Source organism: Amphimedon queenslandica, unplaced genomic scaffold (genome assembly GCF_000090795.2).
Source record: "Amphimedon queenslandica unplaced genomic scaffold, v1.1 AMPQUscaffold_13424, whole genome shotgun sequence".
NCBI classification, from domain to species: Eukaryota; Metazoa; Porifera; class Demospongiae; order Haplosclerida; family Niphatidae; genus Amphimedon; species Amphimedon queenslandica.
Genome location: NW_003546340.1, coordinates 114,412 through 142,331, shown reverse-complemented (window position 1 = coordinate 142,331; position 27,920 = coordinate 114,412). Strand labels below are relative to the sequence as shown.

The 27,920-nt window shown below is 36.5% G+C and overlaps 8 protein-coding genes across 11 annotated transcripts in view; 4 read left to right on the top strand and 4 right to left on the bottom strand.

Annotated features, from left to right (window-relative positions):
- Positions 1–1,884: 1,884 nt before the first annotated feature.
- On the top strand, positions 1,885–8,932 carry LOC105312624 (uncharacterized). Its single transcript, XM_019996035.1, has 15 exons — positions 1,885–2,015; positions 2,119–2,451; positions 2,662–2,976; positions 3,103–3,381; positions 4,512–4,799; positions 5,293–5,549; positions 5,608–5,731; positions 5,884–6,032; positions 6,081–6,213; positions 6,466–6,777; positions 6,930–7,081; positions 7,143–7,371; positions 7,600–7,799; positions 7,875–8,154; positions 8,425–8,932. Exons 1-15 carry the CDS (start codon positions 1,964–1,966, stop codon positions 8,643–8,645), a joined length of 3,324 nt encoding a protein of 1,107 aa, XP_019851594.1. The 5' UTR covers positions 1,885–1,963; the 3' UTR covers positions 8,646–8,932.
- Positions 8,933–9,033: 101 nt separating this feature from the next.
- On the bottom strand, positions 9,034–10,414 carry LOC100631821 (uncharacterized). Of its 2 annotated transcripts, none has more exons than XM_003386339.3 (4): positions 10,306–10,414; positions 10,191–10,259; positions 9,699–9,839; positions 9,034–9,551 (listed from the first exon to the last, which is right to left on the bottom strand). In XM_003386339.3, the coding sequence occupies exons 1-4, from the start codon at positions 10,355–10,357 to the stop codon at positions 9,274–9,276; spliced, it is 540 nt and encodes a 179-aa protein (XP_003386387.1). In that variant the 5' UTR covers positions 10,358–10,414; the 3' UTR covers positions 9,034–9,273. The 2 variants fall into 2 exon arrangements, with proteins under 2 accessions (XP_003386387.1, XP_019851595.1); XM_019996036.1 differs by having other exon boundaries at positions 10,191–10,256; positions 10,306–10,395.
- On the bottom strand, positions 10,377–12,480 carry LOC100640748 (RNA polymerase-associated protein LEO1-like). Its single transcript, XM_011405419.2, has 14 exons — positions 12,370–12,480; positions 12,231–12,324; positions 12,075–12,189; positions 11,898–12,032; positions 11,670–11,846; positions 11,443–11,625; positions 11,308–11,393; positions 11,143–11,264; positions 11,028–11,090; positions 10,849–10,980; positions 10,752–10,802; positions 10,662–10,692; positions 10,580–10,615; positions 10,377–10,417 (listed from the first exon to the last, which is right to left on the bottom strand). Exons 1-14 carry the CDS (start codon positions 12,430–12,432, stop codon positions 10,377–10,379), a joined length of 1,329 nt encoding a protein of 442 aa, XP_011403721.1. The 5' UTR covers positions 12,433–12,480.
- A 49-nt stretch (positions 12,481–12,529) lies between these two features.
- On the top strand, positions 12,530–15,992 carry LOC100640620 (signal recognition particle receptor subunit alpha-like). The gene is made up of 15 exons (XM_011405418.2): positions 12,530–12,715; positions 12,771–12,854; positions 12,908–13,057; positions 13,108–13,276; positions 13,474–13,636; positions 13,697–13,844; positions 13,894–13,958; positions 14,007–14,113; positions 14,168–14,254; positions 14,353–14,414; positions 14,464–14,574; positions 15,069–15,282; positions 15,370–15,455; positions 15,521–15,703; positions 15,773–15,992. Exons 1-15 carry the CDS (start codon positions 12,599–12,601, stop codon positions 15,896–15,898), a joined length of 1,872 nt encoding a protein of 623 aa, XP_011403720.1. The 5' UTR covers positions 12,530–12,598; the 3' UTR covers positions 15,899–15,992.
- Positions 15,993–16,114: 122 nt separating this feature from the next.
- On the top strand, positions 16,115–17,281 carry LOC100631696 (autophagy-related protein 101-like). Its single transcript, XM_003386338.2, has 7 exons — positions 16,115–16,165; positions 16,216–16,293; positions 16,346–16,537; positions 16,589–16,703; positions 16,769–16,815; positions 16,869–16,988; positions 17,037–17,281. Exons 1-7 carry the CDS (start codon positions 16,136–16,138, stop codon positions 17,109–17,111), a joined length of 657 nt encoding a protein of 218 aa, XP_003386386.1. The 5' UTR covers positions 16,115–16,135; the 3' UTR covers positions 17,112–17,281.
- A 33-nt stretch (positions 17,282–17,314) lies between these two features.
- Positions 17,315–22,413, bottom strand: LOC109581704 (FK506-binding protein 5-like). Its single transcript, XM_019996033.1, has 10 exons — positions 22,048–22,413; positions 21,857–21,952; positions 21,369–21,482; positions 21,067–21,234; positions 20,315–20,671; positions 19,475–20,246; positions 19,058–19,232; positions 18,262–18,332; positions 17,546–17,627; positions 17,315–17,490 (listed from the first exon to the last, which is right to left on the bottom strand). Exons 1-10 carry the CDS (start codon positions 22,279–22,281, stop codon positions 17,451–17,453), a joined length of 2,109 nt encoding a protein of 702 aa, XP_019851592.1. The 5' UTR covers positions 22,282–22,413; the 3' UTR covers positions 17,315–17,450.
- Positions 22,414–22,468: 55 nt separating this feature from the next.
- Positions 22,469–24,986, top strand: LOC100640493 (dual specificity mitogen-activated protein kinase kinase 7-like). 2 transcript variants are annotated; one of them, XM_011405417.2, is made up of 10 exons: positions 22,469–22,568; positions 22,922–23,008; positions 23,096–23,174; positions 23,284–23,397; positions 23,482–23,601; positions 23,814–23,921; positions 23,975–24,026; positions 24,076–24,203; positions 24,418–24,641; positions 24,713–24,986. In XM_011405417.2, exons 1-10 carry the CDS (start codon positions 22,489–22,491, stop codon positions 24,846–24,848), a joined length of 1,128 nt encoding a protein of 375 aa, XP_011403719.1. In that variant the 5' UTR covers positions 22,469–22,488; the 3' UTR covers positions 24,849–24,986. The 2 variants fall into 2 exon arrangements, with proteins under 2 accessions (XP_011403719.1, XP_019851593.1); XM_019996034.1 differs by having other exon boundaries at positions 22,475–22,864.
- Positions 24,987–25,102: 116 nt separating this feature from the next.
- Positions 25,103–27,920, bottom strand: part of LOC109581702 (uncharacterized) — an 8,926-nt gene continuing 6,108 nt past the window's right edge. The window contains exons 4-9 of one of the 2 annotated variants that reach the window (XM_019996030.1): positions 27,667–27,831; positions 27,359–27,473; positions 27,139–27,308; positions 26,234–26,381; positions 26,095–26,173; positions 25,103–25,584 (exon numbers count right to left, since the gene is read on the bottom strand). In XM_019996030.1, the coding sequence (XP_019851589.1) occupies positions 25,372–25,584; positions 26,095–26,173; positions 26,234–26,381; positions 27,139–27,308; positions 27,359–27,473; positions 27,667–27,831 (890 nt within the window). In that variant the 3' untranslated portion in view covers positions 25,103–25,371. The remainder of the gene's footprint in view (positions 25,585–26,094; positions 26,174–26,233; positions 26,382–27,138; positions 27,309–27,358; positions 27,474–27,666; positions 27,832–27,920) is intronic. The other variant, XM_019996031.1, reaches the window with a different exon arrangement.

Below are 27,920 nucleotides of genomic sequence, written 5' to 3'. Positions count from 1 at the left end.
GAAGGAGAAGAAGGAAGATAGAGGGAGAGAAGGAATAGGATTATATTTAAATTAAGGAGTACATCATAAATGGTATTTACATGACACAAATGATGATGAACATACACATGTGCTATACACATGTACATGTACATTCAAATCAACACAGACACATACACGTACATATTTACGCGCATACATGTCAGCACTATCACTCTGGCACTCATTTTTAATAACATAACTTTCATCCTGTCACTTCATTCTCTCTCTCTCTCTCTCTCTCTCTCTCTCTCTCTCTCTCTCTCTCTCTCTCTCTCTCTCTCTCTCTCTCTCTCTCTCTCTCTCTCTCTCTCTCTCTCTCTCTCTCTCTCTCTCTCTCTCTCTCTCTCTCTCTCTCTCTCTCTCTCTCTCTCTCTCTCTCTCTCTCTCTCTCCTCCTCCTCCTCCTCCTCCTCCTCCTCTTCTTACAGGGTATCTGTACTGAATGACTCCTAGCCACGCCCAGTGAGTTACTAGCGATACAAAAGTAAGTACGATTCCTTTCGTCCATCAGTCCGGACTCATCATCACTCAGGGTAATTGTGAGGGAGAGGGTAACGTTGTCGTCAAGGAGTTGGGACTGGTTGGTGAGGGGTGTGTTAAAATCAAAGCCTCTGTACCAGCTGAGGGTTCCCGTCCCAGTACAGTTGAGCTCAAAAGATTGGTTGTTAATGGCAATGACAGAATCAGATGGAGAAACGATAGCAGATGGGAGAGGAATGATGTCATCTATAAACGAGAAAGTAAGTAATAATAATGATCCATGATTCTGTCATCATGATCACAAGCATGAACTCTTGATCATGATGATGATTGTGACCACAGTGATTTTGATTGCAGTGATCATATGTTTGTGACGTGTGTGTGATATGTGTGTGAATAGGTGGGCTAATCCTTTGTGTCTCTGATGTAACTAGTGGGAGTGAAGGTGACTCTAGTGATGCTATAGGCTACATGTGAGAGAGGGCTCAAGTCATGAATAACATTAATAATAATAATAATAAATAATAATAATAATAATAATAAATAAAATAATATTATTTTATTATAATAATAAAGAAAGTAAAGAAAGTAGAACCAGAAGGATTGAAAGGAAGTGAAAACTGATACACTACCTCCTTGAGTACATGTTTTTATCATTTGAAACCAAAGAGGGAGAGAGTTGCACACTTATAAGTACATGTACAAGTGTATAAGCTAATAAAAACAGGAACAGTGTCAGTTTTATAAGGTAGGGTAATCTTGAAAGGAATTTAAAACGCTATGCCATAAAGGAATACCATGAATCATGCAACACTGAAACAGAGCAATAACACAAATGTACCTGTACTATATAGTGTGGCATTATTCTATAACTACAAGCATTATTATTTTGGAAAGAGTTGAAAGAGAGAGAGGAGATATTTTGTACATTTCACTTTTATGTAGTATACACATTACAGATAGGCTATGTAATTAACAATGCTTCAGGAGTTCAGGACTACAAGTACAAGTACTTGTTACAAGGGTTACTATACTCACCGACATGAGTTGCTGTAGCAAAGTGGAGTAGAGAGAGGCAGAGGACTAACTGGAAGCTAAGAACATTTGAGCGAGCCATGATTCCTATGGAAGACTCGCCACAACCCTGTCAATTTAACAGCAAATGGACTGATAGGGTGAGAGAGGAGAATTCTAACAATCTTGCAGTTGGAGGCAGATTCCCTTCCTTGTTGCTGTCAGAAATGAAGGAAGAGAACTGTATAGAGAAGGAAAGAGCAGTTCACCGCAAAGCTGAAAGGAATGCGTGTGTAGGAGTGCCTTTAATATCTTATATTTTCTATAGAAAGAGAGAGGAGGAGATTGAATCACTGATATAGTGAACCACCCACTTTATGGAAAGGAAAGGAATTTAGCTCCTCCAGCAAAACAGAAATTGCCAGCTCCTCTCTTCTTGCCCGAGGGTGATGGACTCCTTTAGAGCAGCAGTAACTTTATTTCTGATTTATTTCTTTGCTGGTGAGGATAATGAAAGGCTGACTGTGGTTTTGACCTTGTTTCATATGGAATAATGAATATAATTTTAATTTCTTCTCTCTCTCTTTCTCATCTTTCATGGCAGGTGCTACTGCTACCATTATCAGTGCTGAAGAGAACAGCACAGTCTCCCTTCCTTGCTCTTTACCTGAACCAGCAACCAACACTCATTGGTACAAATGGAGCTCTGACTCAGACTCAGTCAATACCCAGAATCCTCTTTTCTCTGATTATCAGCTTGTAAATGTAACACAAAATTCTACAAGCTCTTACAAGCTGAGCAACAAGAACGATTCCAGTGCTCTTGTTATCAACAATTATTCCTCGGGAAATGATTCAGGGTATTATTATTGTAAAAAAGAAATATCTGACACCAAAGTGTTATTATCCTGTCCGACCCTTTTGATTACTCCACCTGGTACGTATGTACACGTATGTATGCGTAATATGAAGAGAGTTTAATGGTAGAGGGGTTTAATGGTAAAGGGTATGGGAATTGTGAGTGTGTGTGTGTGTGTGTGTGTTTGTATTATCTTTGTGAACAATTGATATTTCAAGAATTTATTCATACCACAAACAATAATTAACAAATATTTTAGACTCTCTCTCTCTCTCTCTCCCTCTAAAGGGCCAGAGTCTCCCTTTCTTGTTAACCCAGCCAGCAAAACTTCACTTATATATTTCAATGTGGCATTGCTATGTACTCCACCAGCTCCCTTCCTCTCTTCTCCCTTCCTCTCCCCTCCCTCTCTCTCTATCCACTGGACAAAAGGCAACACTTCAATTAACACCACGGATGGGTCCAAATTCATCATGGCTGACGGAGGGAATCTGTATATTATAAGGCCAGATTTGAGTGATAGTGGTCTGTACCAGTGTGTAGCTACAGATACAGTCCATGGTATTGTGTATAAGTCAAATGTTGCCCAGTTAACTATTACTGGTAAGCATTAAAAATTTGATTTGATGCATTCAAATTTTGTAGTCATGCAACATTTTTATAAATGTACATGTACATGTACAATGTGCATTAGTGTAATTTTGATTCAATCTTTTTTCTCTTCCTTAGGTAATTTTGCCTATTTCCCATCAATGCCTCAGTTTCAAATTAAACCTCACAATAGAACAGTTTTGAGAGGTCAATCGACACAATTTGAGTGTATATCAAATGGCTATGAGTTAGAATGGTCACGTCCTGACCACCCCTCCTTCCCTCTCACCTCGACTGCTGCTGCAGGTAGTATATTAGAACTTAAGTCAGTGAGTGAAGAGGATGGTGGTCTATACAGATGCAGTGCTGGTTCTGGAATGATGCAGATACAAGAAGATGTCTATCTCACTGTTATTGGTGAGTTGATCAGATAGAGAGGGGGGGGAGAGGGGAGAGGATGAGGAAGGGTGAGAGTGAGAGTGGGAGGGAATTATATTTGAGCGTGCAGGTGTCTGTCTATAACCAGTGGGAGTGATGGCGTGAAGAGTAACTAACGTCACTCATCATATTTCAGTGTCTGTAGTAATAATAACTTTGAAGTAATGCGTGTGTGTCCATCCTCTCTCTCTCCATCTCCTTATATAAACTCTTAGTACATGTACACGTGCATGTAGTCATGTACATGTACATGTACCGTATAGGGGTATACATCTATTTCCCGGAGAAATATTTCACAAAAATCACCTTTTAACTTATTTATAAAAAATGTTTCTTTTCTACTGACCACTATTAGTATAATCAAAAAATTTTCATAGATAAAAATTTTTCACGATTTTTTAAATCACGAAATTAGTGAAATTAAATCCCTGTGAAATGTACCCTTTATGATACATGTACATGTATATGTCCTTTCTTTTGTCTCTCTTTTTTGTCACTCTCTCTCTCTGTTTTCATTCCCTTTTCTCTTCCAATCTTGTCTACCATAATGTCTCGTTCTTCACATTTGTTCCATATTGTGTTCACCATTATACTCTTTATGTCTCAACAGCTGTCTTTTATCAGCTGCTTCATCAATGAACACATACACATCTTCAAATGTACCTATTCCTCTCCTCACTTTTGTCTCCTCTTTCACTCACACACACACACTCTCTCTCTCTCTCTCTCTCTCTCTCTCTCTCTCTTTCTCTCTTTCTCCCTCTCTCTAGCTCTCTCTCTCTCTCTTTCTCTCTCTCCCTTTCTTGCTGTTCAAAGCCCTATGTGCACATTCTTAACTATAAACTTGTTTTGATGTCATTAATTATACATGTATTGTATAATGAGTCCTTCCTTTCTGAACTTTAAAATAAACACCCACACATAGTAATTCCTTGTATAATTGTCAAATTAGTGTACTATATTAATCATTCCTTAGAGATTTTCTTATTAAATTATTTGTTTAATAATTGCTACACTGCTAGTAAATAATTGTTTACTTTATCCTGTTGTTTGTACACATGTTCAATTCTTAATTCTCTCTCTCTCTCTTTTTATTTTATACAATGTAGATGAGTTTAATATCTCTCTGTCAATCAGTTCTTTCTATCCTTCATCTGGCTCAATCCTAACAGTACAATGCTTAACTCCCACCTCTCATTCTCTCACTGGGCGTATTAACGTCACCATTCAAGTGGGTGGAGTCACTTATCATGACCCCGCCTATCACAATGGAGTATTCATGCAAGACGTGTATGTTGGTTATGAGGAAGGTCAGGTGGTTAGTGTCCAGTGTATTGGTGTCAGTGAGTATGGATACTGTGATGAAGAGACTCTTAGTGTTATCGTTAATTCATCAGGTAAGCAGGAGCTGGCAATGGAAGCTACATGTAGCATATTTACATAGAATTTTTAGAACTTTCAAAATTTGTAAAAAATCTAATTTTAATTGGAATCAGCTCAAACTTGAGAAATATCATAAGAACATTTATATCTATTAGAAAAAATTATAAAAATTGAGAATTTTCTCGGAGCCATTTTTGACAAAATTTGGCGATGACCCAAGGCTATAGCCTTAATTGGGTCTTTGGCCCGATTTTGGAGTAACTTTAAAAATTCATAAAAAATTCAATTTTGATTGGAAGCAGCTCAAACTTGGAAAATAACATTAAAATATATGTATCTATCAGAAAAAATTATCAGAACTGAAAATTTTTTGGAGCCATTTTTGACAAAATATCCTGTACTTTAGCCCATGGTCTTTGGCCAAATTTTGATCAACTTAAACTTTCATTAAAACTTTCTAGACAACATGTATATTATAAAATAATTTTATTTTTTATATTATTCCAGTTCCTCATCAGTCAGTATCAGCTACTCTAACCCCAACAGCTGCAAGTACAGCAAGCACTCTCCCCCCATCATCTTCTACCTCTTCTTCACCTTCTACGCCTTCTCCCACTCCTGTCCCTCAGCCAGTAATTGTTAGCACATCTCCTGAATCAACTTACATAATGCCTGGACAAGAGATCACACTGACGTGTTACATTAAAGCTGGCGTCCCTTTACTAATTACACATTGGACAAGTGGACAGTATAGTATTCAGCAGGTAGGTTTTTGATCCGAAAAAGTACTTGATTTACTATTTTTACTATTATTTTTAACAGACCCAGAATGGTTCGATTCATACGTACATACTAACAGTAAATGTATCAGAGCCTGGCAACTACATCTGTGAAGTCTTTACTATTGATTACAAGATGCACACTCGTGTGTCTCAAGTTAGCATAGGTATGGAAGTATGGGGTACGGAAGCATGGGGCATGGAAACATGGGATATGAAAGAGAGTGTGAGCATGGATCTTAAAGATACCTTTTCATAATGGATGATTTGCTTGCAAATATTAAAGTCCTTGTAATATATTTTCTCTCTCTTTCTCTAGCTCCTTTAACAGTTAGAGTCCCTCAAGATGAAGTTACTGTCAACGAGGGACAAAGTGTCAACTTGACCTGTTTATTTAATTACAGGCAATCTCTGATGATAGTATGGAGTACTGGAACAGCTGGATTATTAACTAACATACACAATGAAGTCAGTGATTGTGTTTGTGTACACATACTCTAACCCTTTCTTTCTCAGGTAACTCCCAATGGTACAGTCTCTGTGCTAATGTTATCTTCACTGGATGTGACAGATGCAGCTGTTTACAATTGCTTTGCCGCCATAACTAGCAATCATAGCATAACTGGTTCTGTTAGACTCACTGTTAATTGTAAGTCGGTATATTATAAATGAATGAAATTAGTGTACAAGGGAGTACTACAAGTATTTATAAAGAGCTGTGATGTCCTTGTGGTTAAAATTCACAAATTGTAGCTATTTAAAATAATCATCATAGTTTTAATATGACCACAAACATAGTGATAATAATTATAGGATGTAATGTCTCTCCTGTCTCATTAATTTAATTTGAAAATTGAAATTCTAAAAATTAGACGATATATTACCCCTCTCTTTCTCACAGACCTCCCTCCTTCTTCTCCTCCTCTTGATGTCAAGGCTGAGTGGATGCCTTCTCTTCCCTTACTCCTCATTTCCTGGTCTCCGCCCGCTAGCAATGACTCCAATCTTCTTGGCTACAAGTTAAACTGGGACCTCTCCTCTCGGTATCATTATCACCAGACGCTACCAAAGTCAGCAAGAGGGGCAGTACCCTACACCACTCGGTTCTTTACTATTAATAATCTGATCGTGAAGGAGACTTATTTAATTAGTGTGTGGGCGTATGGTCTTGGAGGAGACGGGCCAAGTTTCAACCTCAAAAAGTTTTTACCAGGTCCATACATGTACATGTACTGTATGGGGCTGAATTAGTCTTGGCATTCATGTACCTTTTTTATGAAGGATTGATACAAAAACTCCTTGATTTTTTTATTACATACATATTGATTGAATTTGAAGCTTTTATGTCAATTCTTTATTCTATAGAGTCACAGTTGCCTTCTCCTACCAGTTCTTCTAGTATTGCTGTCACGACAGCAATTTCTTCGGCCACTCCTACCCCGAGTGTCGCACCATCTGCCTCTTATGAGTTGGAGTGTATTAGAATCACTTCGTTAATGGGTGGAGTCAGATTTAATGTGAGTCAATATGTACGATAGAATATTAATCTTCTTCTCTCTCTCTCTCTCTCTCTCTCAGAATACTCAAAGCAGAGGGGTTCACCATTACTCTGTACGATACAGCTGCTTGTTGGCTGGTAACCTAGACATAATAGACATACCTGCGATTGCCAATGGATTATTCGTTCCACTTTATAACTTAACCCCTGGGCAGTGCTGGGTCACAGTCTATGCACTAGCATATACTGCAGCTGGACAGTCGTATTCTGTATTAGAAGAATCATGTGTGATAGAGCCCAGTCCATTAGGTATGGAATTAATACATGAACCATAGTTCTGGGTGCAATTACCAAAAATAATGTTATTTCTGTACCATTTTAACATGTAAATCATGCATACGTGTGTGTGTCATTATTGTTTTAATTTTTTGTGTATATTCAGATTTTTTTGTAAATTCATGATCAAAATCAGCTCAAACTTTGCAGTGTAATTTGTGTATGTTCTGTTATAATTTACAACAATTTTTCTTTTTTCAGATGATCATATTTCAGTTGGTTTGCAGTGGATCAATGGCTCTGTACTAAAGCTTAGCTGGTCCATGTCTTCTCTTCTCTCTTCTCTTGAAACTGATCCCATTGTTGTAGAATGGAGGAAGAGAAATTCCAGTACTATTTCTCTCCTCTCCACCTCCCCCTGGTCCTCTAACCCTCTACTTTGGTCATTTAATGAACATAAGGTAGCAATTCTAGTTTCCAATACATACATGTACGATTTTTTATGTTCATAAATGTATTTATTATATTATTTTTAGGCTGATTATGTGGTTGAAATTCGTATTAAAATTGGCACTAATGTTATTCATACTCTCATTATGACTCCACCTTCTCCATTCTCTTCCGCTACTCCCAATCCATCTTTGACCACACCTACCTCTACTCCTCAATCTTCAAATCAATCTACGTCCTATTACGCCAACCCGTGGTTAACGTACGGGATCGGTATAGCCTTGTTGGTGTTTGTTTGTTGTCTGGCGTTGTTGTTGGTATTGACATTAAAGTATGTGCAAACAAGCAGGAGAGAGATAGCAAAGGGTAAGAATGTGTCAAAGACTGACATAAATAGATAATGAATGTTATAAGTAATGTATCACTGGTGTGTATATGGAACTGCTTTGAATCTTTGTAATGATACTGTCTACAGTACTAAATTATATAAAATATAATGCTATGTTTTTGGTACTGATTATAAGCAAAAAGAGAAATGCAGTACAAAATGTAACAATACATACTCTGCTTATTTATATATTTATTTATTATTTATTTGTTTATTTATTTATTTATTTATTTCTCTTTTTATGCTAGTGTCTGATAAACGTCATGCATCTAATAAACCTCAAGCCCCTCCTCCTTCTCTCTCCTTCTACTCTCATAACAAGAGACCAATCTCAGTCGTGTCTTACGACAGTTTAAGGAAACCTCTATCTGCTCCTTCTCCTCCTCTTTCTTTCGCGTCCTCTTCCTCCTCTGCCTCTTACTCAGAGAGGAAAGTTATCAACATTAGGAGGATCGACACTGATGTCTAATATTAATCAATTAATTAATGCTACTTGATCGTCACGAATCCGACTTGTACATGTGTGGATGTAAAATGTAAACATTTTTTGAAAATTTTTATCATTGTTTGTGTGTGTGGATCATTGTCACCTTCAATCACATTTTTACAATATTATTCATTTTTTATGACATATTTTGATACATTCCTCCTTCTTTGTAGCTATGTAAATGTATAGCGAGTTTGAACAAATTCTGTTTGTTTTTTAAAGCTATTGGCATCTAAAAATAAGCATTTTTTAAACAGTGGGAACCTTAATTTTGTCGTACTTCCTGATACATATCACTGCTCATTTAAGCCCATTTTGATCACAATTTTTTAGAAAACATGCATGTTAATCTTCACCCAATGTAATCCAATAATATTAAAATAAAAGTAATGGATTAAAGAACCATAAAAATGACAGAAAAAAAAACTAAAAACAATTGAGACATCATCATAATGATTGTAGTACTATTATTATTATTATTATTATTCTCATATCATTATTATCACAATTAATATGTTGATTAGAGTGTGAAGCAATTATGAAGGAGGGATGTTAATATGCATGTCACGTGTGTATAATTATGCAGCTGGAGGAAGAAATGGTCAAGGAATTAAACGCCAGAAACATCCTCAGTTGGATCAACTGCTAAACTGCTTGGATCATCATCAACATGATTTCCATGGGAGCCTTTCTTTCTTCTTGGCAGTGTGTCATCACTTGGTTCAAAAGCTGACGAAGTATTATAAGCTACTGATGAGTTATAAGCAGAGGAGGCATGAGGAGTAGCGGCGACACCAGTGAATCTGGTACCACCTCCAGAACCGTGGTACGAACTATCACCCTGTGCGGCCCTCCTCTCCTTCCATGCATGTACTGCTGCTGATATTCCTGGAAAAGGAAAGAAAGGAGAAGAAGGATGAGAATCATTTTATCCCAATACATGGCTGCAATGATAGCCATATCAAATGCAAATATCCACTCTTTGTTGCTGTATTTATCTTTCTCTCTCTCTCTCTTTCCCTCTCTCCTCCTTACCACAGTAAATGAGACACCCCAAGAACATTAATATGCATAGTCCAATCCCAGTTGGTACTCCTATTACTAGACTAAGGTGCTCATCGAGCCAAGAGGGGGTTGAAGAGGGAGAGGGTGTCACTGTTGATGTAGGTGATGGAGCTGTAGAGGGAAGAGGAAAGATATGAAAAAGAGAGAGAGGAAGCAATTAAAGATGGTACATATATTATACAAGCATAAACAGGATTATAGCAATTTATAACGCAATTATATCACTACAAACATTCTGCATAGCTTGAATAAGTGAGTCCATGCGCTAGTACATATATAAACGTATTTGTATCAGTAATTATGTATATTTTCTCTTTTACAAATAAAATTCAAAACCATCACATGCTTAAATTAATCTATACAATAACATAATCAGATATACTATTGAATTACATGTATATCAAGTAGCATCAACACACAATTATTAGAAGTAGTACAATGCAAGAAGGCATTATAACTCACAAAGCATGATAATTGACTCTGAAGACTCCATTGTATCACTACTGGGGGCTACATCGGTACCGATAGCTACTATAACATTAAGATAAAGGTCACTACTAACTATTGGGAGCCTTACTTGTAGCTAGAAGCGAGAGATATAACGAATAAATGAGAAATAGCTCCTTCATTGTTATCTTCTTTATCGAATTACCAGCCACACCCACAACAAGCCCGCAATGCGGGCACGCCTACTTCAATTAATTAACATTGAGTAATGAATAATAATTAGAATGACAGTTAAAAATCACTTTCTTCCTCTTCTTCTTCTTCTTCCTCCTCCTCTTCCTCTTCCTCCTCTTCTTCCTCCTCCTCCTCCTCTTCTTCCTCTTCCTCCTCCTCCTCTTCATCACTTAAAACTTTCCTTCCTCTTCTCTTCACAGATGACGCTATAATAATAATATTTGAACGACAAGTTTCAAGCCAAAAATATACTTTTCTTAGAAGGCTTCTTTCCTCTTGTAACCTACAAGACAAAATAATAATAATAATAATAATAATAATATGATCTAAATTGATGCTCACTGCTTGCTTCATTCTTGATTTAACAGATGATTTAATAGCAGACAAACTCTCCTGAAATAATGTAAATCACATGGCCAGTCGAATGATTCTAACTCACTCCATCATCTTCACCCATAAGTATATCGGGCTCTAGGTAAGACGCAGTCAGTCCCCTGCGTGGAAACTTCTTCTTTACTTTTTGTTGCTGGCTTCTTAACTTCACAGATTCTCTTAGCTTCTTTTCCTCGTCCTTTAAGAAAACTAATAAAAGAGAGAGAGAGGGGATAAGAGTATTACTTTTATCATTTCAGAGCGCCTTGACTCAGGGTCTTTTTCCACCACTGGCAGCACACGAATTTTCTATCACACAAGATAAAGTAAAATTGCACACACTTTACGTAGTACTACAAACTTGTGCCCTTGAGAACCTGTCGGCAATAGACAGTGTCATCTTGCGATGAGTTTGACTGTCAGTTGAGTGTGGCCTGAAACTGATCTTGTTCTTGAATACGGCCTGACCTTGCAGGCCAGTACCTGCACAGAATAAATCAATCAACTACTTCACCCTCTCTCTTACCTTGTCTCACAAACAGGTGACTATATTCTCTTTGCAATGGCTGACAATGAATATCAAATATCTCACTGCCTAGATACAGTGACATACTGTAGGAGAGAAAGAATATTATTATAATTGAGTGTGTAAACTGCTTGCCTTCCATCACTCCATTGAACAATACGTGAATTACTCTCCTTCACTTCTTCTCCATTTTCGTTGACCGTCTTACGCCATCTGATAGTGTTTTCAACTTTGAGTTTAAGCCGAGCCCGGCCATCTTCATCAAGAACATCTCCATCATCATCACCTTCATCTTCATAAAGAACAGGATCAAACGGCCTAAGATTAACCAAATAAAATGGAGGAGTAATATTCAACCTTACCTCGTCTCAATTGATAAAAAATTTGGGAGTTTTACAAAGTGTAGGTCAGTACCAAGATCTGCAGAGACCCGCGGTATCTCTACTTCAATCCTAGGGACCTCCTCTTCTTCTTGTGGAGGATGTGGTTCTTCTGGTGGGTGTGTCTCCATTAGTGCACCACTCTCATCATTATCGGATCTAGTATTAACAAGAAAAGGGTGTGGTCAGGAGTTAAATGTAAGGACTAACGAAGAGATGTCATCTTCGTCTCCAAAAATGTTCCTTGCAGATTCCGGTATTGTTGAAGGCTGAGGCTCTGATGCAGTGGGTGGGACTTCAGTAGGAACCTTCTCATCTTCTTTATCGCTACCTCCACTTGATAAACTAAAAAGAATATTAGGAGCTGAGCCACACCCACACACTCACTCAGAAGAATCGGCTCCGAAAAGATCTTGAGTATCTGGGAATTGACTGTCAGTGAGTTCTCCGCCCAATTGGGTATGGCTCATAGGCTCCTCTACATCTTTAGTATCTTGTTCACCTAAAAAACAGATAAAGGAGGGCCTGTACTCATACTCTTACTAGAGGATCCTGATGAGGAGGTGGAGCTTGTTGAAGCACCTCGTACACTGCCTTCTTCGTTCCCTTTTCCTTCTACCTTCTTCTTAGCCGTTAGCTATAAGAAGGAGGTGGTTATATTATTGAGTTTTTGACTCCTCACCTCTTCCTCTTCGCTGCTGTCCTCTTCCACACTGCTATCCTCCCCGAATAAATCTTTCTCCATGTTGTTTACACGTGGCTACCACGCCCAAACCACGCCTACCATAATAATTGTACATGATACCGTAATATTTTAATAACTCGAGAGATGACTCATTGAAAGTAAAATCAAAGCCAAAAGAAGGAACAAAAAGAACTCTGGAAAGAAAGGGGAGAATCTAAGAAACAAGATGCTTGATCTCTTTACTATTTTCACTAAAGGAGGCATCGTCCTTTGGTACTTTCAAGGGACGGCACTCTCTCTCACTCCAGCCGTCAATTCACTGGTTAAGACTGTACTGCTTCAAGTGAGCATACATTGTACAATATAGGTACCATTAATATCATGTGCTTTGTTCTCAGGAAAGAGGAGGTATGGATGTATTCAACCACGAGTCATTGAAGCTCCAGTTTAAGTTGGACAACGAATTTGAACTGATCTTTGTGGTAAGCAAGTGACATCATAATTGATGTTATTTTTTGTTTATTTTTATTTTCAGGTTGTGTACCAGAAGATACTTCAGCTAGCGTATCTTGATAAACTGATGGAGCAGGTCCAGCTAGCTTTCAGGGACAAGTATAAGAATAGACTCACTAATTCTACTCCACTCAATCCTTCCATGTATTCCGAGTTTGGGGATGTATTTAAGGTAAGCGAAAAAGAAGGCAATTATTGTGACTTCCTCTTTCTCTCCTATAGAATATATTGTTTTCTCTTGAAGAAGCTGACAGACAGTCGAGACAGAAACCACGTGAAATGAAGCACTGGAACGGAACGAAAAAGAAAGAGAATGTGACGAAACCTTTCAATGGAAAGCCCCAAGAGGAAGAGGAGGAAGAAATAGGTGAAGAGATCAATGGAATTGAAGGTAAATGAAGAGATAATTTATTGATATGTACAATGTAGTACAATGTAGCACATGATAATGTATGTGTATATGTATTATTTATGTTCACGCTTTGTACTATAATCACTAAATACATCTGTTGTGTAGAAAATAGCTATAATAATTGTATTATTATCCTTGCATGAGTATATATATATTTAATTATGTCTTGTAATTAGATGTTCAAGAGGAAACTGGAGGAAGAGAAGAAGGAGAGAATGGAATTGATGCAACTTCATCATTATCATCATCATCAGGGTCACTCCCAAATAGTGACAAGATTAGGAAAATAATTGCAAGCAAGACGAAGAAATCGTCTAGCACCAAGACTACCTCAAAAAAGTGAATAAATAAATATTATTGTTGTTTATGCAATTAAAAAAACTCTTTTATTCGATTTAGGACAGTCAAACCATCTAACGGTAAGCCAAAGACTAAAGAGGCTCGTCAGTGGATGGTTGGAGGAAGCAAAGGAGACACAAAGGCATTGGATTATTCTGGAGGTGCCCCACCCACCACTAATGGCGTAAACCACGATGAAGAGAAAGATGTGAGACCTAAAAATTATTAGTTTAAAATTATTTTCAATTTTTTCTTAGTTGTCATTGAAAGGTAGTATGATAGGACAGCTCCAACCTGTCGATCAAGACACTCCGAAAGAAAGGTACCTTATTAAAAATAATCAACTAGTGGTTATTAATCAATTAACTAGTGGTGGGGGTGGAGTTTTTTCACTCTTCAAGTCTATCACTGCTGGACGTGTCATAACTGCAGAATCAATTGGTCCGGTGATGGAGAAAATGAAAGAGCATTTGATAAGTACGTACTTTAGTATTTTGGGGGCGTGGTTTGATGGTTGTGACTTTTCTGCAGCAAAGAATGTTGCCATAGAGATAGCGGATAAGCTGTGTAGCTCAGTCACTGGGAAACTGGATGGAAAGACAATTGGAACGTTTAGTGGTGAGCTACTTAAAATAATGACTTAACATAGATTATTAATTATTATTATTATTATTATTATTATTATTATTTATTGTTCAAAATACATGTACATGTAGGTATACAATCTGTTGTTAAATCAAGTGTTGAAGAGGCTCTTGTCCAGATATTGTCCCCTAAAGTATTTGATCATTTTATCCCTCTCTCTTTTTATTCTCTCTTCCTCTTAGGTACGTATTGATGTCCTTCAAGATGCTTTGAAGGCTAAAGAAGCTGGTAGGCCTTTTGTTGTAACCTTTTGTGGAGTAAATGGGGTTGGAAAGTCAACCAACCTTGCCAAGGTTTGTATATACACATGAGTACTCATGAAAGGAGGCTGAGAGTAAATAGGAGTATAATAGACAATAAAGGACTAGCATGTCTTTGTCAGTTTTTGAGTTGGTGGATTTAAAAAAATGTCCATGAGCTATAGTCCAGGGTATTTTGTCAAAAATGGCTAGGAGAGAATTCTGCATTTTTATAATTTTTTCTGATACATATACATGTTTTTATGTTGTATATCAAGTTTGAGCTGATTTCGATCACAATTGGATTTTTTATGATTTTTAAAAGTTACTCAAAAATCAGGCTGAAGTTCCTGTACTATAGTACAGGGCACGGGCCAAATTTTGCCGAAATTGAAAAGGAGAGAATTTTCCACTTTTATAATTTTTTCTGATGCATATACATGTTCTTATGTTGTATATCAAGTTTGAGCTGATTCCGATCAAAATTGGATTTTTTATGAATTTTTAAAGTTGCCCAAAAATACTTTATCATAAACTTTCTTGTTTAGATTTGTTTCTGGCTCCTTGAGAATGGTCTGCGTGTCCTGATTGCTGCCTGTGATACTTTCCGTTCAGGAGCAGTTGAGCAGCTGAAGACTCACACTTGTCGTCTATCCTCCCTCCATCCACCAGAGAGGGAGGGAGGGCCCCCTCGTGTCCTCCTCTTTGAGCGAGGGTACGGTAAAGACGCTGCCAGTATTTGCATGGAAGCAGTGAACTTTGGTAAGAGAAGAGAATGAGAAAGAGAGGAGTATAGCCTAGTTATACGACTGTGGGTAATGCCAGTATTATATTATATTTATTTTATAGCTAGACAGCAGAGGTATGATGTAGTACTTGTGGATACTGCTGGCAGAATGCAGGACAATGAACCACTAATGGTTTCACTGGCTAAGGTAGCAAACAGAATTTATAATGCTTTAATGATATCCACTTTCTACTTTGTATGTTTCTCTTTTAGCTCATTCGTGTTAATTCTCCTGATCTCGTGTTGTTTGTTGGCGAGGCGTTAGTTGGGAATGAAGCCGTCGATCAGTTGGTCAAGTTCAATCGAGCTCTCATTGATTTTGCTGATTCCAGTGATCAGAATCCTCGCTCTATTGACGGAATCGTGCTAACGAAATTTGATACAATTGATGACAAGGTTTTTAATATAATATAATGAATAAAGATTAATCTATTGTAATAATTATTTTTCTCTCTCCTCCTACAGGTGGGTGCTGCCATTAGTATGACCTACACTACTGGACAGCCCATAGTGTTCGTGGGTACTGGACAAACTTATCAAGACCTTCGTACTCTTAATGTGCAGGCTGTTGTTGCAGCCCTTTTGAAATAGACTTTGTAAAGCTAATTATTTCAGAGACTATTATTATTATTATTAATTTATTATTATTACAAATTTTATAAAAGAAAATACAACATTTGAACATTATGAAGTTCATAGTTAAAAAGAGTGACATACTGCGCATGCGCAGTAGAACTTCCTATGCTCTATTGAGTCTGTTATTAATTAACTATTAACTATTCCCACGAAAGTATAGTTGGCTAGTTGCTGAGTCAGCAAGCAAACAAGATGAACACCAGATTCCACTCATTTGATCTAGTAAGTATTGATAGAGGAGGGATAAGGGACCCTCTTACTGACTGTTGTAGGTCGTGACGCCTGCTCAAGTTGTAGATGCAGCCAAAGCAGTGTTCCATACCATACTGCTCCACAGATCAACTGGAAAAGTAAAATTAAGATTTATCAGTCTTGTTTATCAATGCCTTTCTCTTCCTTCAGTACACTTATAATCCACAGAACCCTGGCACATTCTCTGTTGGTTCTGTCGGTGTAGAAGACACTGACTGTACTTCAATGGAGTTCACATACGTGAGACTCTCAGGGGACGACATGGACCACTGGATAGCAGGAGAGGTCCATGGGTTCGCCTCATCGCTCTGTCAACAAGGGGCGGGGTCAAGAATGGGGAAGGTAAGGGAGGGCCTGGTCTTTGTATTAAAGTTTCTTTTTTTCAAAAATTAGATATCGTTAGAGTTTTACGAGCGTAAGAAACCTCGCTGGTTGTTACCGGCCGAAACGAGTAACTGGGAGACATGGCAGCTCACTTTGCATGTGGTTGAGCCTAGCACTGATGCAGGTAAGACACGCCTACTTTTAATAGGTTTAAATCTATATATCTATTTATTTATATTTATTTCATAGAACTCATACAGCATCAAAAAAGACTAACTGAAGAATTAGCAGATATAGTAATACTGTTATTATTATTTTATTTATTTATTTGTTTGTTTGTTTATTTTAGGTGCTTCACATTGGACGCATTACGAGTAGACCAGACTACGTTCCTCGTAACCCAACCAGTGACAATCATGCTAACGTATTTGAGACAAGATTCCTCTCGTTACAACCTTACCTACACAGAGTGAGTGGTGGGTGTGTGGGCATGTACTTAATAACTATTTATAACTAGATATATTACGAACTACCAGCAGAGACGATGGCTGGAACTGTCAGGAAATTGATTAGAAACACATTCGCTTATTAAATAAAAAATCACATAATTCTCAAATAAAATATTTATGATTTCTGCAGGAGATGAGAAGAGTTTGTTTGCACTTTAAAGTTTTGCAAGGTGCAAGTTGTCAAGTTGTATTTTAAAATAATTATAATTTCTTAAGTGCCACAAGTTTGAAATTTTAAATTCAGATTCTAATCATATAAAAAATAATTGTTATTATTCATTGTCACTATTAATCTGTAATGGGTGTGGTCAGCTGTATAGCGAGAGAGGGGGAGAGAGAGAAAAAGCAGGAGGAGGAGGAAAGGCAAATGCAATTATGTTTAATTTTGAATGAGTGTGGCAGATGAGTTGAGAGGGTTAAAATTAATACTGAGAAATTGATGAAAGACGATCTGGATCAATTCTAAAAATAAACGGACAAATAAATAGATAGAATTTAAGGACTTTATATAACTCACAGGCACATCTTTGATACTTTTGATTTGGGACAGGGAGCTTCAACTTTGAAATGACACTCTTTATGTACAATCAGGGAACAATCTGAAAGGGAAAAGAGAGAGAATATAAGTGTCAAAAATATTCCAAAACTTTCACTTTAAATGTACTTGTACATGTACATATTACTGTACAAAAAATTTTAACCTTATACCATGTACTTGTAGTTTGTGCTAATATTTGACTAGTGCATACACGTAAATTTATTATTTCTTTTTTTTCATCTTATTATTTTATTTTATTTTTTAATATTTTTATTTATTAATTTTAATTTAAAGTTTTTTAATTTTAAAATTATTTTTATTATTTTATTTTTTTAATTTAAATTTAAATTTAAAAAAATTTTTTTTAATTATTTTTATTATTTTTTTGAATTGTTATTAGACACCCAGAAAAACTGAAATAATAATATTAATAAGAGCAGAATAATTCTAAGTTGTGAAAATAGAATAAAATTATTTTTATTATTTCATTTTTTAAATTTTCAATTTTTTTAATTTTCAATTTTTAAAATTTAAAATTAAAAAATTAAAAAATTTGAAAAAAAGAAAAATTAAAAAAATAAAATAAAAAAAGATAAAAATTAAAAATTAAAGAAAAAATTTTAAATAAATAAAAGAAATAAATAAAAATAGTAAAAAAGTGCACATTGTACATGTATATGTAGATTCAAACTCACCTCTGCATATGTAACATTGTTTACCAAACAATCCAGTCACTTTGTCACTGCAGACTCCACACAGCTGCTTCCTATAACAGACACGTTAAAGAGTGTTACAATTTTTACTATAAATGCAACTTAAATGCAATACTGGCTCAATTTTTGAGCAACTTTCGCTCGATTTTTGAGCAACTTTAAAAATTCATAAAAAATCCAAATTTAATCGGAATCAACTCAAACTTTCTAAGCAACATAAGAACATGTATATGTATCAGGAAAAATCATAAAAATTACAAATTCTTTCCTTTTCAATTTTGGCAAAATTTGGCCAGCGACCCTGTACTATATATAGTACAGGGACTTTCGCTCGATTTTTGAGCAACTTTAAAAATTCATAAAAAATCCAAATTTAATCAGAATCAACTCAAACTTTCTAAGCAACATAAGAACATGTATATGTATCAGGAAAAATCATAAAAATTACAAATTCTTTCCTTTTCAATTTTGGCAAAATTTGGCCAGCGACCCTGTACTATAGTACAGGAACTTTTGCTCAATTTTTGAGCAACTTTAAAAATTCATAAAAAATCCAAATTTAATCGGAATCAACTCAAACTTTCTAAGCAACATAAGAACATGTATATACATCAGGAAAAATTATAAAAATGGCAAATTTTTTCTTTTTCAATTTTGGCAAAATTTGGCCGGTGACCGTATACTATAGCCTCTACTTTTTCAAAAATTGGCTTTTTTAAACTCAAAAATTACTTTTAAGACTTGTGCATTGTCTCTTAGCATTCTCTCTCTGCCTCACCCTTTAATGTGTGTAGCTGTGAAAGTATGGTCATTATAAATATGGAGCTTAGTGTACGAGGGTAACTGCTTCCTAAGCTTCGTTGCATGGAAAGTGTTAAGTGCCACAATATGTCTTCTCTGGGTCCCTTCCTCCACTTCGTACACTAACATTGAGGGTAAGTGACCGGTACTAACTAATAGAATAAATAAATAAATAAATAAATAAATAAATATATTATAATTAAATGAAATAATCATAAGAGGAGTGCCAAGTGAGTGTGGGTGTTAATTGAAGGACTGTGTACATGAAAGGACTAATAATCAGTATTAATAGTGATAAACATCCTAGTTAAGTTTTCTATCAAATTATAGAATTTATAAGCACATAAATATGCAAGTCATGTGACTAATGGGTGTGTCCTACTAACTAGCCTACCTGGAGTGTCTGTGTCGTAGCTACGAACACTCAGCGTCATTTGTCGTCTTTTCTTTCTCTTTTGATCGTCACTCTCGCTGAGTAGGTCCTCCTCGCTCTGAGCTACCTTTAGCAACGAGGGATAGTTACGCTGAGCAGAGTGAGGGCGTGGAGGAGGCGTGGTCTGATACAAACGCTGCGTGGATGGGCGTGTCAGAGGAGGTGTGGCCGAATGAAGCAACGGACTTGGTGACATCGGACTCTGTGATATCTGTGGCATGAGATCAGTTACTTGAAAGTTTTCGTACGAATCACTTCTCCTCCAAGTAGAAGGAGACTCCGTCCTATTGATAGGTATTGAGGACTTTATTCTCTCTTCTTCCTCCTCCTCCTCCTTCTCCTCCTCTTCTTCTTCTTCTTTTGGTTCACTAATAACTGGTAGCTCTCCTAGCCAGTGGTAAGGTTTAGCATGGACGCTACCGTTACCCAGGGCAGTTGAGGTGGGAAGGGCTTCTGTCTCAATGGGCGTAGCTTCAGGAACTGAAATTGAAAGGGGAGCTTTTCTTTCAGTGGGTGGGGTTTTAATGATAGGCGGAGTTTTGGGTGGACTTTTGGGTGGGGTTTTTTGCTTTGTGACTGGTGGAGATTCAGAACTGCATATGACTTGGGGTGTCGTTAGAGGCTCGTTGGTGGTGAGTGTGGTCATTGTGACAGGAGCTGTAGTATTGGTGGTAGGTGTGGTTTTCTGTGCTGTGAAGATTGGATCAGTAGAAATGACTGAATGAGATATAACCTATTAATAAAGAGAGAGAGAAAGAAAATGAAAAGTGTTGTTTGTTTGGATCTAAAGGTGATGCTTACCATGGCCATATTGAGTGATGATGTTTTTCCTTTGTTTGTTTTATTTTCGTCATTTTCATTATAAATGCCAAACATTTCCTCTTCATTTATTGTCTTTTTCTCAATCTCTCCTTCATCATAAACCATCCCTTCCTTAGCTGCTGATTCTTTATCCTCTTCCTCTTCCTTCTCTTCTGCTTCCACTTTCATCTCTTCCTCAGTCAATGTCTCCTCTCCTTCCTCGACCAATCCTATCTCTTCTTTCTCCTCCTCTTCCTTCTCTCCAGTATGCAAAGGAAGTCGAACGTCTTTTAGTTCAAAAGATTCTAACAATGAAAGGACTCCTTCAGTCACTGAACTAGATAAATTCTCTGAAGCCTAGAGAAAAAAGACAGCCACAAAGCAAAGAGTGAAACAAGATTACAAAGAGGAGCAATGCTATTAGTAATATGATCACAGACTCATAACAAAGAAAATATATGGCACTAATCCAGCATGCCTTACTTAATAGGCCCTTTAACAGTCAATACAAAGCACACGTGAGAACACACATGTACAAGAGCATAGTAATTACATTGATCTACATGTTATTGATCTATCGTCCATTCATTTCTTTATAATGTATATTGTAAGCAGGTTGTAGCTGAACCTCAGTTTAACAAACTGTTATAATTATCCATCAATAATTGTTATTGTAAAGGCAAAGCTAACAATTGCCTTAAGCCATTGATGAATCTCTTCTCTCTCTCTTCTCTACCAGTCATATACACTACCTCAGTTTCTCTGTCTTCTTCAACAAGAACAGGTTTCATGATGTCGACATTTGCTTTCCATTTCTCGGGGGAAACAACCAAACAGGACATAGCAGAAGAAGGAGGGCCCGTTTGTTTCCAAGACAACAAGGCACCGTCCTCTGACACTGGAACTATCATCAAATCACCCTAAAAACAGAACATTAGTACATGTACATGTACATATACATTACGATACATGTATATGTACATGTAATGTGGTTGATGTGAGAGACGATGTCATGAGCAAGTGCCAAGGGGCATATAGTCGTTCATAAACTGACCTCAAGTATAAGCCAATCAACTTGCAAATGACATACAATCTTTTCACTATTCAAATCAACAGATACTTCAAGCCCAGGGAGACAATCAGGCCATTCAATTAACACTTGACAATGCTGGAGAGAGAAAAAAAGAATGATTTTATTTATTTATTCATTCATTTATTCACATTATTCTTTCCTACACTAATCCACACACTTTCATGCATCAGAAATAGAATCTGCACATAATTCACAGTCTAATTCATGTACATACATGTACATGTACATTAAATACATACATTGTGTACATCAACTTTCATTTTGCTAAATTGAATTCCACCAAAAGACAATAAAAATTTAAACTTGGACTCTCATAGTACAAAATGTACATGAACAGAAGATAAAGATGTATATTGACATATTGGAACATGGAGTAGTAATTCAGTGATGTTACATGTAGTTATGATAACACTGGTTTGCTACACGTTAGTGGGCAAAGGAAAACTAACCAGCTTATCTTCTTCATATGTTAATATATCTTTAATTTGAAATGAAGGGAGTTCAGTCCCAGCCAACAGTCCCTCAATGAACAAACCAGACCATTGCTATTGAGGGAGGGCAAAAATATACAATCAGGTAATTTAAAATGTATGTAATCATATCATATGACTATTGTGTGACTAATTAATAATTCTTTTACCTCTCCTCCTTTGACTGGGTTTACTTCTTTTGCTTGTTCATTGATGAGGGATAATATCTCTTGATCTGACGGGAGACGATACCAATGATCATTGATCCACTGGAGGAACAGCTCCTTATTTATCTCTGGGCTGTTCCTTCTTCTCCATTTTGACTGGATGTATTGACTGAGGTAGAGAGCAGCTACTAGTAGACAGAATGTAGTGAAGAGAAGAGAGAATACAAACAGGTCCATGACTGGGAGATAGAAAGGAAAAATTTGAGTCTAAAAGAGGAAAAAAGAAAAGGAGAGAGAAAGAGAGAGGGAGAAGCAGGAAAGATGAAAAGAATCACAAAATTCGCAAAATGTAGTATGCTTTTTGACCACGCCTTTAATTAATGCATAAACTACGCCTATAAATACCACGCCCATTAGTTAGCCCCGCCCTGCTTTGATGTCAAAATGGCTGACTTAAGGTTACCGGTAAGATCCCAGAGCCAGGACGTCCCCTCTTCGACTTGTCCCCCTTCCACCCGCCAGAGGTGAACCACCAATACACCTTCTCTAGTTGTTTGTTTCGATATGACGTCACAAAGTCTTGTTCTACTTTTAAAACCGGAGGGAATTTGTCTCTGACTCAGAGAGTATATATCTGTGTTGTTTTGGATGAGTCATTTGAATGCTATTGTCCTAGGCCCTGTATTTAAATAGAGGGAGTTGGATAGCATAGTTTTAGTTCTGAAAGAGAGAGAGAGAGCTATATACTACTTATTGAGAGCCTTTCCTACTCATCAGCTTTATAATCATATTGTATTGGTATGGCAAAAGTTGCTGTAAGGTATCTTACACTTAATTTAATTTCTAAATATTTTCCTTCCTCTCTCTTATCTCTTAGGAGACCAACAGATTCACTATTCAATAATACAAGACCACGGAAACCTGGCCCTAGATTACAGCGACATGTACATTCTCAACCAGCCAGGTATTACATGTACATGTACATTTAATTTTAATTATCACGTATCAATTGCTTGCATTTATGTTTCTCCTCTCTCTCTCTCTCTCTCAGGGTCACAGAGTCAGAGCAAGAGGAAAGGGAACTGAAAGTGAAAGCAAGAATGGGAACACTAGTATTACCAGGTGGACAGGTACATACATTTGGGAAGAAATGTAAACTGTCTGGGGTGTTCTTTTGTCTTGCATTACTTTTGTCTTTATTTTCTCTGTTTTTACTTTCTCTTTTTCCTCTCTTGCCAGACCTATCCATTCTCTATGGAAGACATGTTAGATGTTAAAAGAGTTGGCAGTGGCATTTCCGGCGAAGTATATCGCATGGTCCATAATCCTTCTAGCATTGCTATTGCTGCTAAAGTAAACACTACTAAGAATCGTATCATTGAATTTATACATGTCTTCTCTCTTTGTCTCTTTTCTCTCTCTCTCTCTTTATTGTAGAAGATGCTATGGCAGCACGATACTTGGGAGGAGCAAAGAAGAGTGCTGATGGATCTTGAAGTAATGAACTCGCAGCATTCGCCTTTCATCGTGGAGTATTACGGATCAGCGATTGTCAAGGTATGCAGTCCATCCTACACAATAGCTAAACTATTGTATGCCTCATTTTAGAAGAATTCCTCTTATTGCAAATTACGTAGTATTCATACATTTCCATTAATTAAATTGTATTCATGCTTTCCTATTAATTCCTGGGTGAGGCTAACCACATTGTGTTAATTACATAGTTTGTGGTATTTTACAATATTACTTTTGTTCTTTCGTATAATTAGAACGAGGTTTGGGTATTTATGGAGCTGATGGCTACTTGTCTTGACCGCCTACTCAAAAGATTAAAAGGACCAATACCTGAACGAATAATAGGAAAAATGTGTGTTTCTGTAAGTTAATTAATATGTGGGCGTGGTTTTTAATGATGCCCTGCCCACCACAGATTGTAAAGGCTCTGGATTATCTAAAGAGAGCTCATAAAGTTATTCACAGAGGTTTGTTGTTGCCATGGTAATAAAGAAGTGTTAGCTCCTCCCCTTTTAGACGTGAAGCCGTCAAACATACTAATAGATGTGAATGGGAACGTGAAATTGTGTGATTTTGGAATCAGTGGAAGACTAGTGGATTCTAAGGCGTTTACTAGAGGAGCAGGGGCAGCTGCTTATATGGCAGTAAGAGAAAAGAGGAACATATTGGATGATTTGTTAAAAATATGCAATTGACAGGTTTTTATTAGCAATTTAGGAGGTTTTTTTGTCATTGAGCATAATGAAGAATGAAATAAAATTTTATATTTTTTCAATTTCATTCAATTATTTCTCTAGCTGTATATGTACATGTACATGTACATGTATATACAAGTTCTTTTTTATTATTTTTTTCTAGCCCGAGAGGATAAACATGTCTCATGATTCAAAAGGTTATGATGTTCGAGCCGACGTTTGGAGTCTCGGCATATCCCTGGTCGAGATGGCAACAGGCTCCGCCCCTTACAAGTTTAACGAGTTCTCGAGCGAGTTTGACCTCTTGACGCACATCGTCCAGGCTCCTCCCCCTCTACTCGACGAAGACAAGTTCTCGCCTAACTTTTATGACTTTGTGGCACAATGGTAAGCATACGTGTGTTTTTGTAAAAGGAAATTGCTCCACCATCTCTTTCTCTCTCTCTCTCTCTCTCTAGCCTTTGTAAGGATGTTGATGAAAGGCCTCAGTATGATAAGTTGTTGCTCCACCCTCTCATTAAAGAGTACGAGGAGAAGCCAGTGGATGTTGGTGAATGGTTTTCGGAGATGTGCTCTACACATGGGATCCCTTAATTGGATGGGGCGTGGTCGGGGGCGGGGTAACAGTAATCTTTTCAGCAGTAATAAAAAGATGTAGTTGACTTAATTTTTAGCACCTTTTATTTTCAGAGATATTATTTTTTGTATAATAATTATATTTTATTTTAATAGCGTCACATTTGTTGTTATTGTAATTGTTCTTATATTTTTTTCTCATCGTCATTAACGTTATTTATAAATTATTTTTATAAAAATTGTAATTATTATATTGAAAAAGCAAAAAAGACAAATTTCAAAATAGCATAATAGAATATGGAGGGGAAAATACAAAAAAAACAAAAACCAGCTATAATAGTCATAATAATTAAAAATTGATCTGCAGCAAAAGAGCAGGTAAAACAAAAACCACAGTCACAAACATGATTAAAAAACTCGTTACTATAACAAATACAGCCACGCCCCAAACCCAAAGTTATATAAATTAAAACTAAAATTAATGAGTAGCTTTGAGATAATAATAATAATAATAATAGACGATGTGTGTTTTCTCATCTTTTCATACGTCGCTTTGTTTTGTAAAGGTTGAGCTACCTACAGTTGCATACTCTACTCTTTGCTCTGCAAAAGGTTTGCTCGTGTTGGCGTAGCGTTCCTCTGGAGCTTCACTAGTGAGGTTCTCTTGACTCTCTCCTTTTCCTTTCTTTATCTCAAAGGAACTTGCTGATTGAAAATTGTTAGTGTAAGATCTCTCGGGAGTCCTTCCAAAATCCTGTGAAGAGAAATAGCACCAATATTACTGATAGTAATAATAATAACAGTGCTATTAATGTTTCTTTATATATTCTTTCTTCTCTCTCTCTCTTCCTCTCTCATAAAGGAATGCAATAGTTTATATACTCCATTACACTAAATTAGGTTATAATTAGGAATCAGTACAAACACAGACATGCTCTGATATCTCTTAACTTCATTGGATGCGTACAACAATATAATTAATGCACAATACACTGATTCTATATATAGCAACATAAGCTTTGTTACTATTAATACACTGCACATGCATGGCCGATTGTAGTGCTTTCATTTCCTGAGTCAAGAAGTGTTGTTGGGCAAATAAGAGCAATAAATATTTAACTACACGCATGTGTACGTGTGGTTTTTCACCAAAATTGGCTCTTTCATACACATGTACATAACCTGATACACTATAGTACAGGTGCATGTACACATCCATATACAGTACATTAATTGTCTAGTATGTATAAGTACATCTACTTACAGGAGAGTCCCTGGTTGTTGATATATATTGAGGAGAAAATCCACTTCCACCTGGATCAAGCCACATGCCATCGCCACCCCTATAATTAGCGAATATATTACATATATCTAAGTCCTCCTATCAAATGCTATTAACTAACCTTTTATTTCTTTTCAAGTCAAGATCAGCACCCTCTTTCCTCTTGCACACACAACAGTAACAGATGATGATAATAATAATAATTATGAACACTATAATGATGGCACCCACTACTCCTGCTATTATGAATACCACATATTGAGGTAAAGCTGGAGAGGAGAGAGATGGAGAGAGGGAGAAAGTGGGAGAGAAAAAAAGAGACAAGAAGAAAGAATACATGTGAATGTAAAATATGAAGGCAGGTGACCACAACACTTGTAGGCAGTTGGCAGTAAAAACAAAAACATTTATATTCCCAGAGACAAGTACCATCAGATATAGCAACTACTGGTCTGTTGTACTTATCAGTTATAGTAGGCAAGCAAGTACTAGCTTTACAGGTAATTGTAATAACTATCTAGTCAAAATTAGATTTTTAATGTTACTCAAAAATTGGGCAAAAGTCCCTGTACTATAGTACAGGGGGAGAAGCCAAATTTTGCCAAAATTAAAGAGGAGAGAATTCTCAATTTTTATAATTTATTTTGATGCATATACATGTTCTTATGTTGTGTAGAAAGTTTGAATTAATTCAAATCAAAATTGAATTTTCTACAAATTTTTAAAGTTACTCAAAAATCGGGCCAAAGTCCCCATATTATAGTACAGGGGTAGAAGCCAAATTTCGGCAAAATTAAAGAGGAGAGAATTCTCAATTTTTATAATTTATTTTGATGCACATACATGTTTTTATGCTGTGTAGAAAGTTTGAATTGATTCAAATCAAAATTGAATTTTCTACAAATTTTTAAAGTTACTCAAAAATGAGGCCAAAGTCCCTGTACTTAGTACAGGGTCACAAGCCAAATTCTGCCAAAATTAAAAATTTTATCTAATACATATACATTTACTTATACATTACCTTACCATTTGTATCAGTGGTTGGTGGTGGCGTTGGATTGATCATTAGTGCAAATGTATATGAAGCATTTCTGAATGAGCATGTGTAATTACCACTGTCATCAACTGAGGGGGAGGATAATGTGAGTGTATTACCATCAGCAGTGGCAGTAGAGGGAAGACTACCATCATTATACCTATAGAGAGAAGAGAGGAATGATACAATAAACATTAAAATTAAACTTACGTCCACATTACATCAGTGGGGGGAGCTCCACCAGTATCAAGATCACAAGTAAGTACAATTCTCTCTCCAGCAGTGAATGTTGTAGTGTTACTAGCATTAACAACTACCTGAAGCTCTATAATAACAAGAGTAGAAATTATTGATAATAATGATAATATGGCAACTGCTATAGAGACATCAGGAGATAGCAAGGATAAACTTCCTTTGCCAAAATAATCTTAGGACATATCATAGTCCACCTTGTTTAATTTTCATATTAACCCAATACACATACATGCATTAATTCTTTAGTCTTAGCTCTCTCTTACCAATAGTAGTAAAGTTGACAGTGTTACTGGTCCTTTGTTGACAGCTTCCCATTATTAGTGTTATCAGTCTTAGTTCATATGTAGTCTCAGAGGTCAAGTTAAGGAATTTGTAATTGGTTGCATCAGGTGAAAAAGTCATCTCTCTATCACTAGACCACTCCATACCTTTAAAAAGGATAGAAATTTTTAAAATATTAATACAATAACAATAATTATACCTAGTCTCCTGTACTGAAGTCTTAAGTTTTGATTAC

What these genes read in the sequence shown, in the direction of transcription:
- LOC105312624 (XM_019996035.1), top strand. Translation starts at nt 1,964, where the DNA reads ATGGACTCCTTTAGAGCAGCAGTAACTTTATTTCTGATTTATTTCTTT. An exon ending in GACAGTATAGTATTCAGCAG is followed by an intron (nt 5,550 to 5,607) that starts GTAGGTTTTTGA and finishes TATTTTTAACAG; the next exon opens with ACCCAGAATGGTTCGATTCA. An exon ending in CAGGAGAGAGATAGCAAAGG is followed by an intron (nt 8,155 to 8,424) that starts GTAAGAATGTGT and finishes TTTTTATGCTAG; the next exon opens with TGTCTGATAAACGTCATGCA.
- LOC100631821 (XM_003386339.3), bottom strand. Translation starts at nt 10,357, where the DNA reads ATGAAGGAGCTATTTCTCATTTATTCGTTATATCTCTCGCTTCTAGCT. An exon ending in TCTCTCGCTTCTAGCTACAA is followed by an intron (nt 10,260 to 10,305) that starts GTAAGGCTCCCA and finishes TTAATGTTATAG; the next exon opens with TAGCTATCGGTACCGATGTA. An exon ending in AGAGTCAATTATCATGCTTT is followed by an intron (nt 9,840 to 10,190) that starts GTGAGTTATAAT and finishes TTCCCTCTACAG; the next exon opens with CTCCATCACCTACATCAACA.
- LOC100640748 (XM_011405419.2), bottom strand. Translation starts at nt 12,432, where the DNA reads ATGGAGAAAGATTTATTCGGGGAGGATAGCAGTGTGGAAGAGGACAGC. An exon ending in TCACCTGTTTGTGAGACAAG is followed by an intron (nt 11,265 to 11,307) that starts GTAAGAGAGAGG and finishes TATTCTGTGCAG; the next exon opens with GTACTGGCCTGCAAGGTCAG. An exon ending in AATCAAGAATGAAGCAAGCA is followed by an intron (nt 10,693 to 10,751) that starts GTGAGCATCAAT and finishes TTTGTCTTGTAG; the next exon opens with GTTACAAGAGGAAAGAAGCC.
- LOC100640620 (XM_011405418.2), top strand. Translation starts at nt 12,599, where the DNA reads ATGCTTGATCTCTTTACTATTTTCACTAAAGGAGGCATCGTCCTTTGG. An exon ending in AATTTGAACTGATCTTTGTG is followed by an intron (nt 12,855 to 12,907) that starts GTAAGCAAGTGA and finishes TTTTATTTTCAG; the next exon opens with GTTGTGTACCAGAAGATACT. An exon ending in AGAGATCAATGGAATTGAAG is followed by an intron (nt 13,277 to 13,473) that starts GTAAATGAAGAG and finishes TCTTGTAATTAG; the next exon opens with ATGTTCAAGAGGAAACTGGA.
- LOC100631696 (XM_003386338.2), top strand. Translation starts at nt 16,136, where the DNA reads ATGAACACCAGATTCCACTCATTTGATCTA. An exon ending in TCCACAGATCAACTGGAAAA is followed by an intron (nt 16,294 to 16,345) that starts GTAAAATTAAGA and finishes CTCTTCCTTCAG; the next exon opens with TACACTTATAATCCACAGAA. An exon ending in CGGGGTCAAGAATGGGGAAG is followed by an intron (nt 16,538 to 16,588) that starts GTAAGGGAGGGC and finishes TTCAAAAATTAG; the next exon opens with ATATCGTTAGAGTTTTACGA.
- LOC109581704 (XM_019996033.1), bottom strand. Translation starts at nt 22,281, where the DNA reads ATGGACCTGTTTGTATTCTCTCTTCTCTTCACTACATTCTGTCTACTA. An exon ending in CATCACTCAATATGGCCATG is followed by an intron (nt 20,247 to 20,314) that starts GTAAGCATCACC and finishes CTTTATTAATAG; the next exon opens with GTTATATCTCATTCAGTCAT. An exon ending in ACAATGTTACATATGCAGAG is followed by an intron (nt 17,628 to 18,261) that starts GTGAGTTTGAAT and finishes TTTCCCTTTCAG; the next exon opens with ATTGTTCCCTGATTGTACAT.
- LOC100640493 (XM_011405417.2), top strand. Translation starts at nt 22,489, where the DNA reads ATGGCTGACTTAAGGTTACCGGTAAGATCCCAGAGCCAGGACGTCCCC. An exon ending in CCCCCTTCCACCCGCCAGAG is followed by an intron (nt 22,569 to 22,921) that starts GTGAACCACCAA and finishes CTTATCTCTTAG; the next exon opens with GAGACCAACAGATTCACTAT. An exon ending in TAGTATTACCAGGTGGACAG is followed by an intron (nt 23,175 to 23,283) that starts GTACATACATTT and finishes CTCTCTTGCCAG; the next exon opens with ACCTATCCATTCTCTATGGA.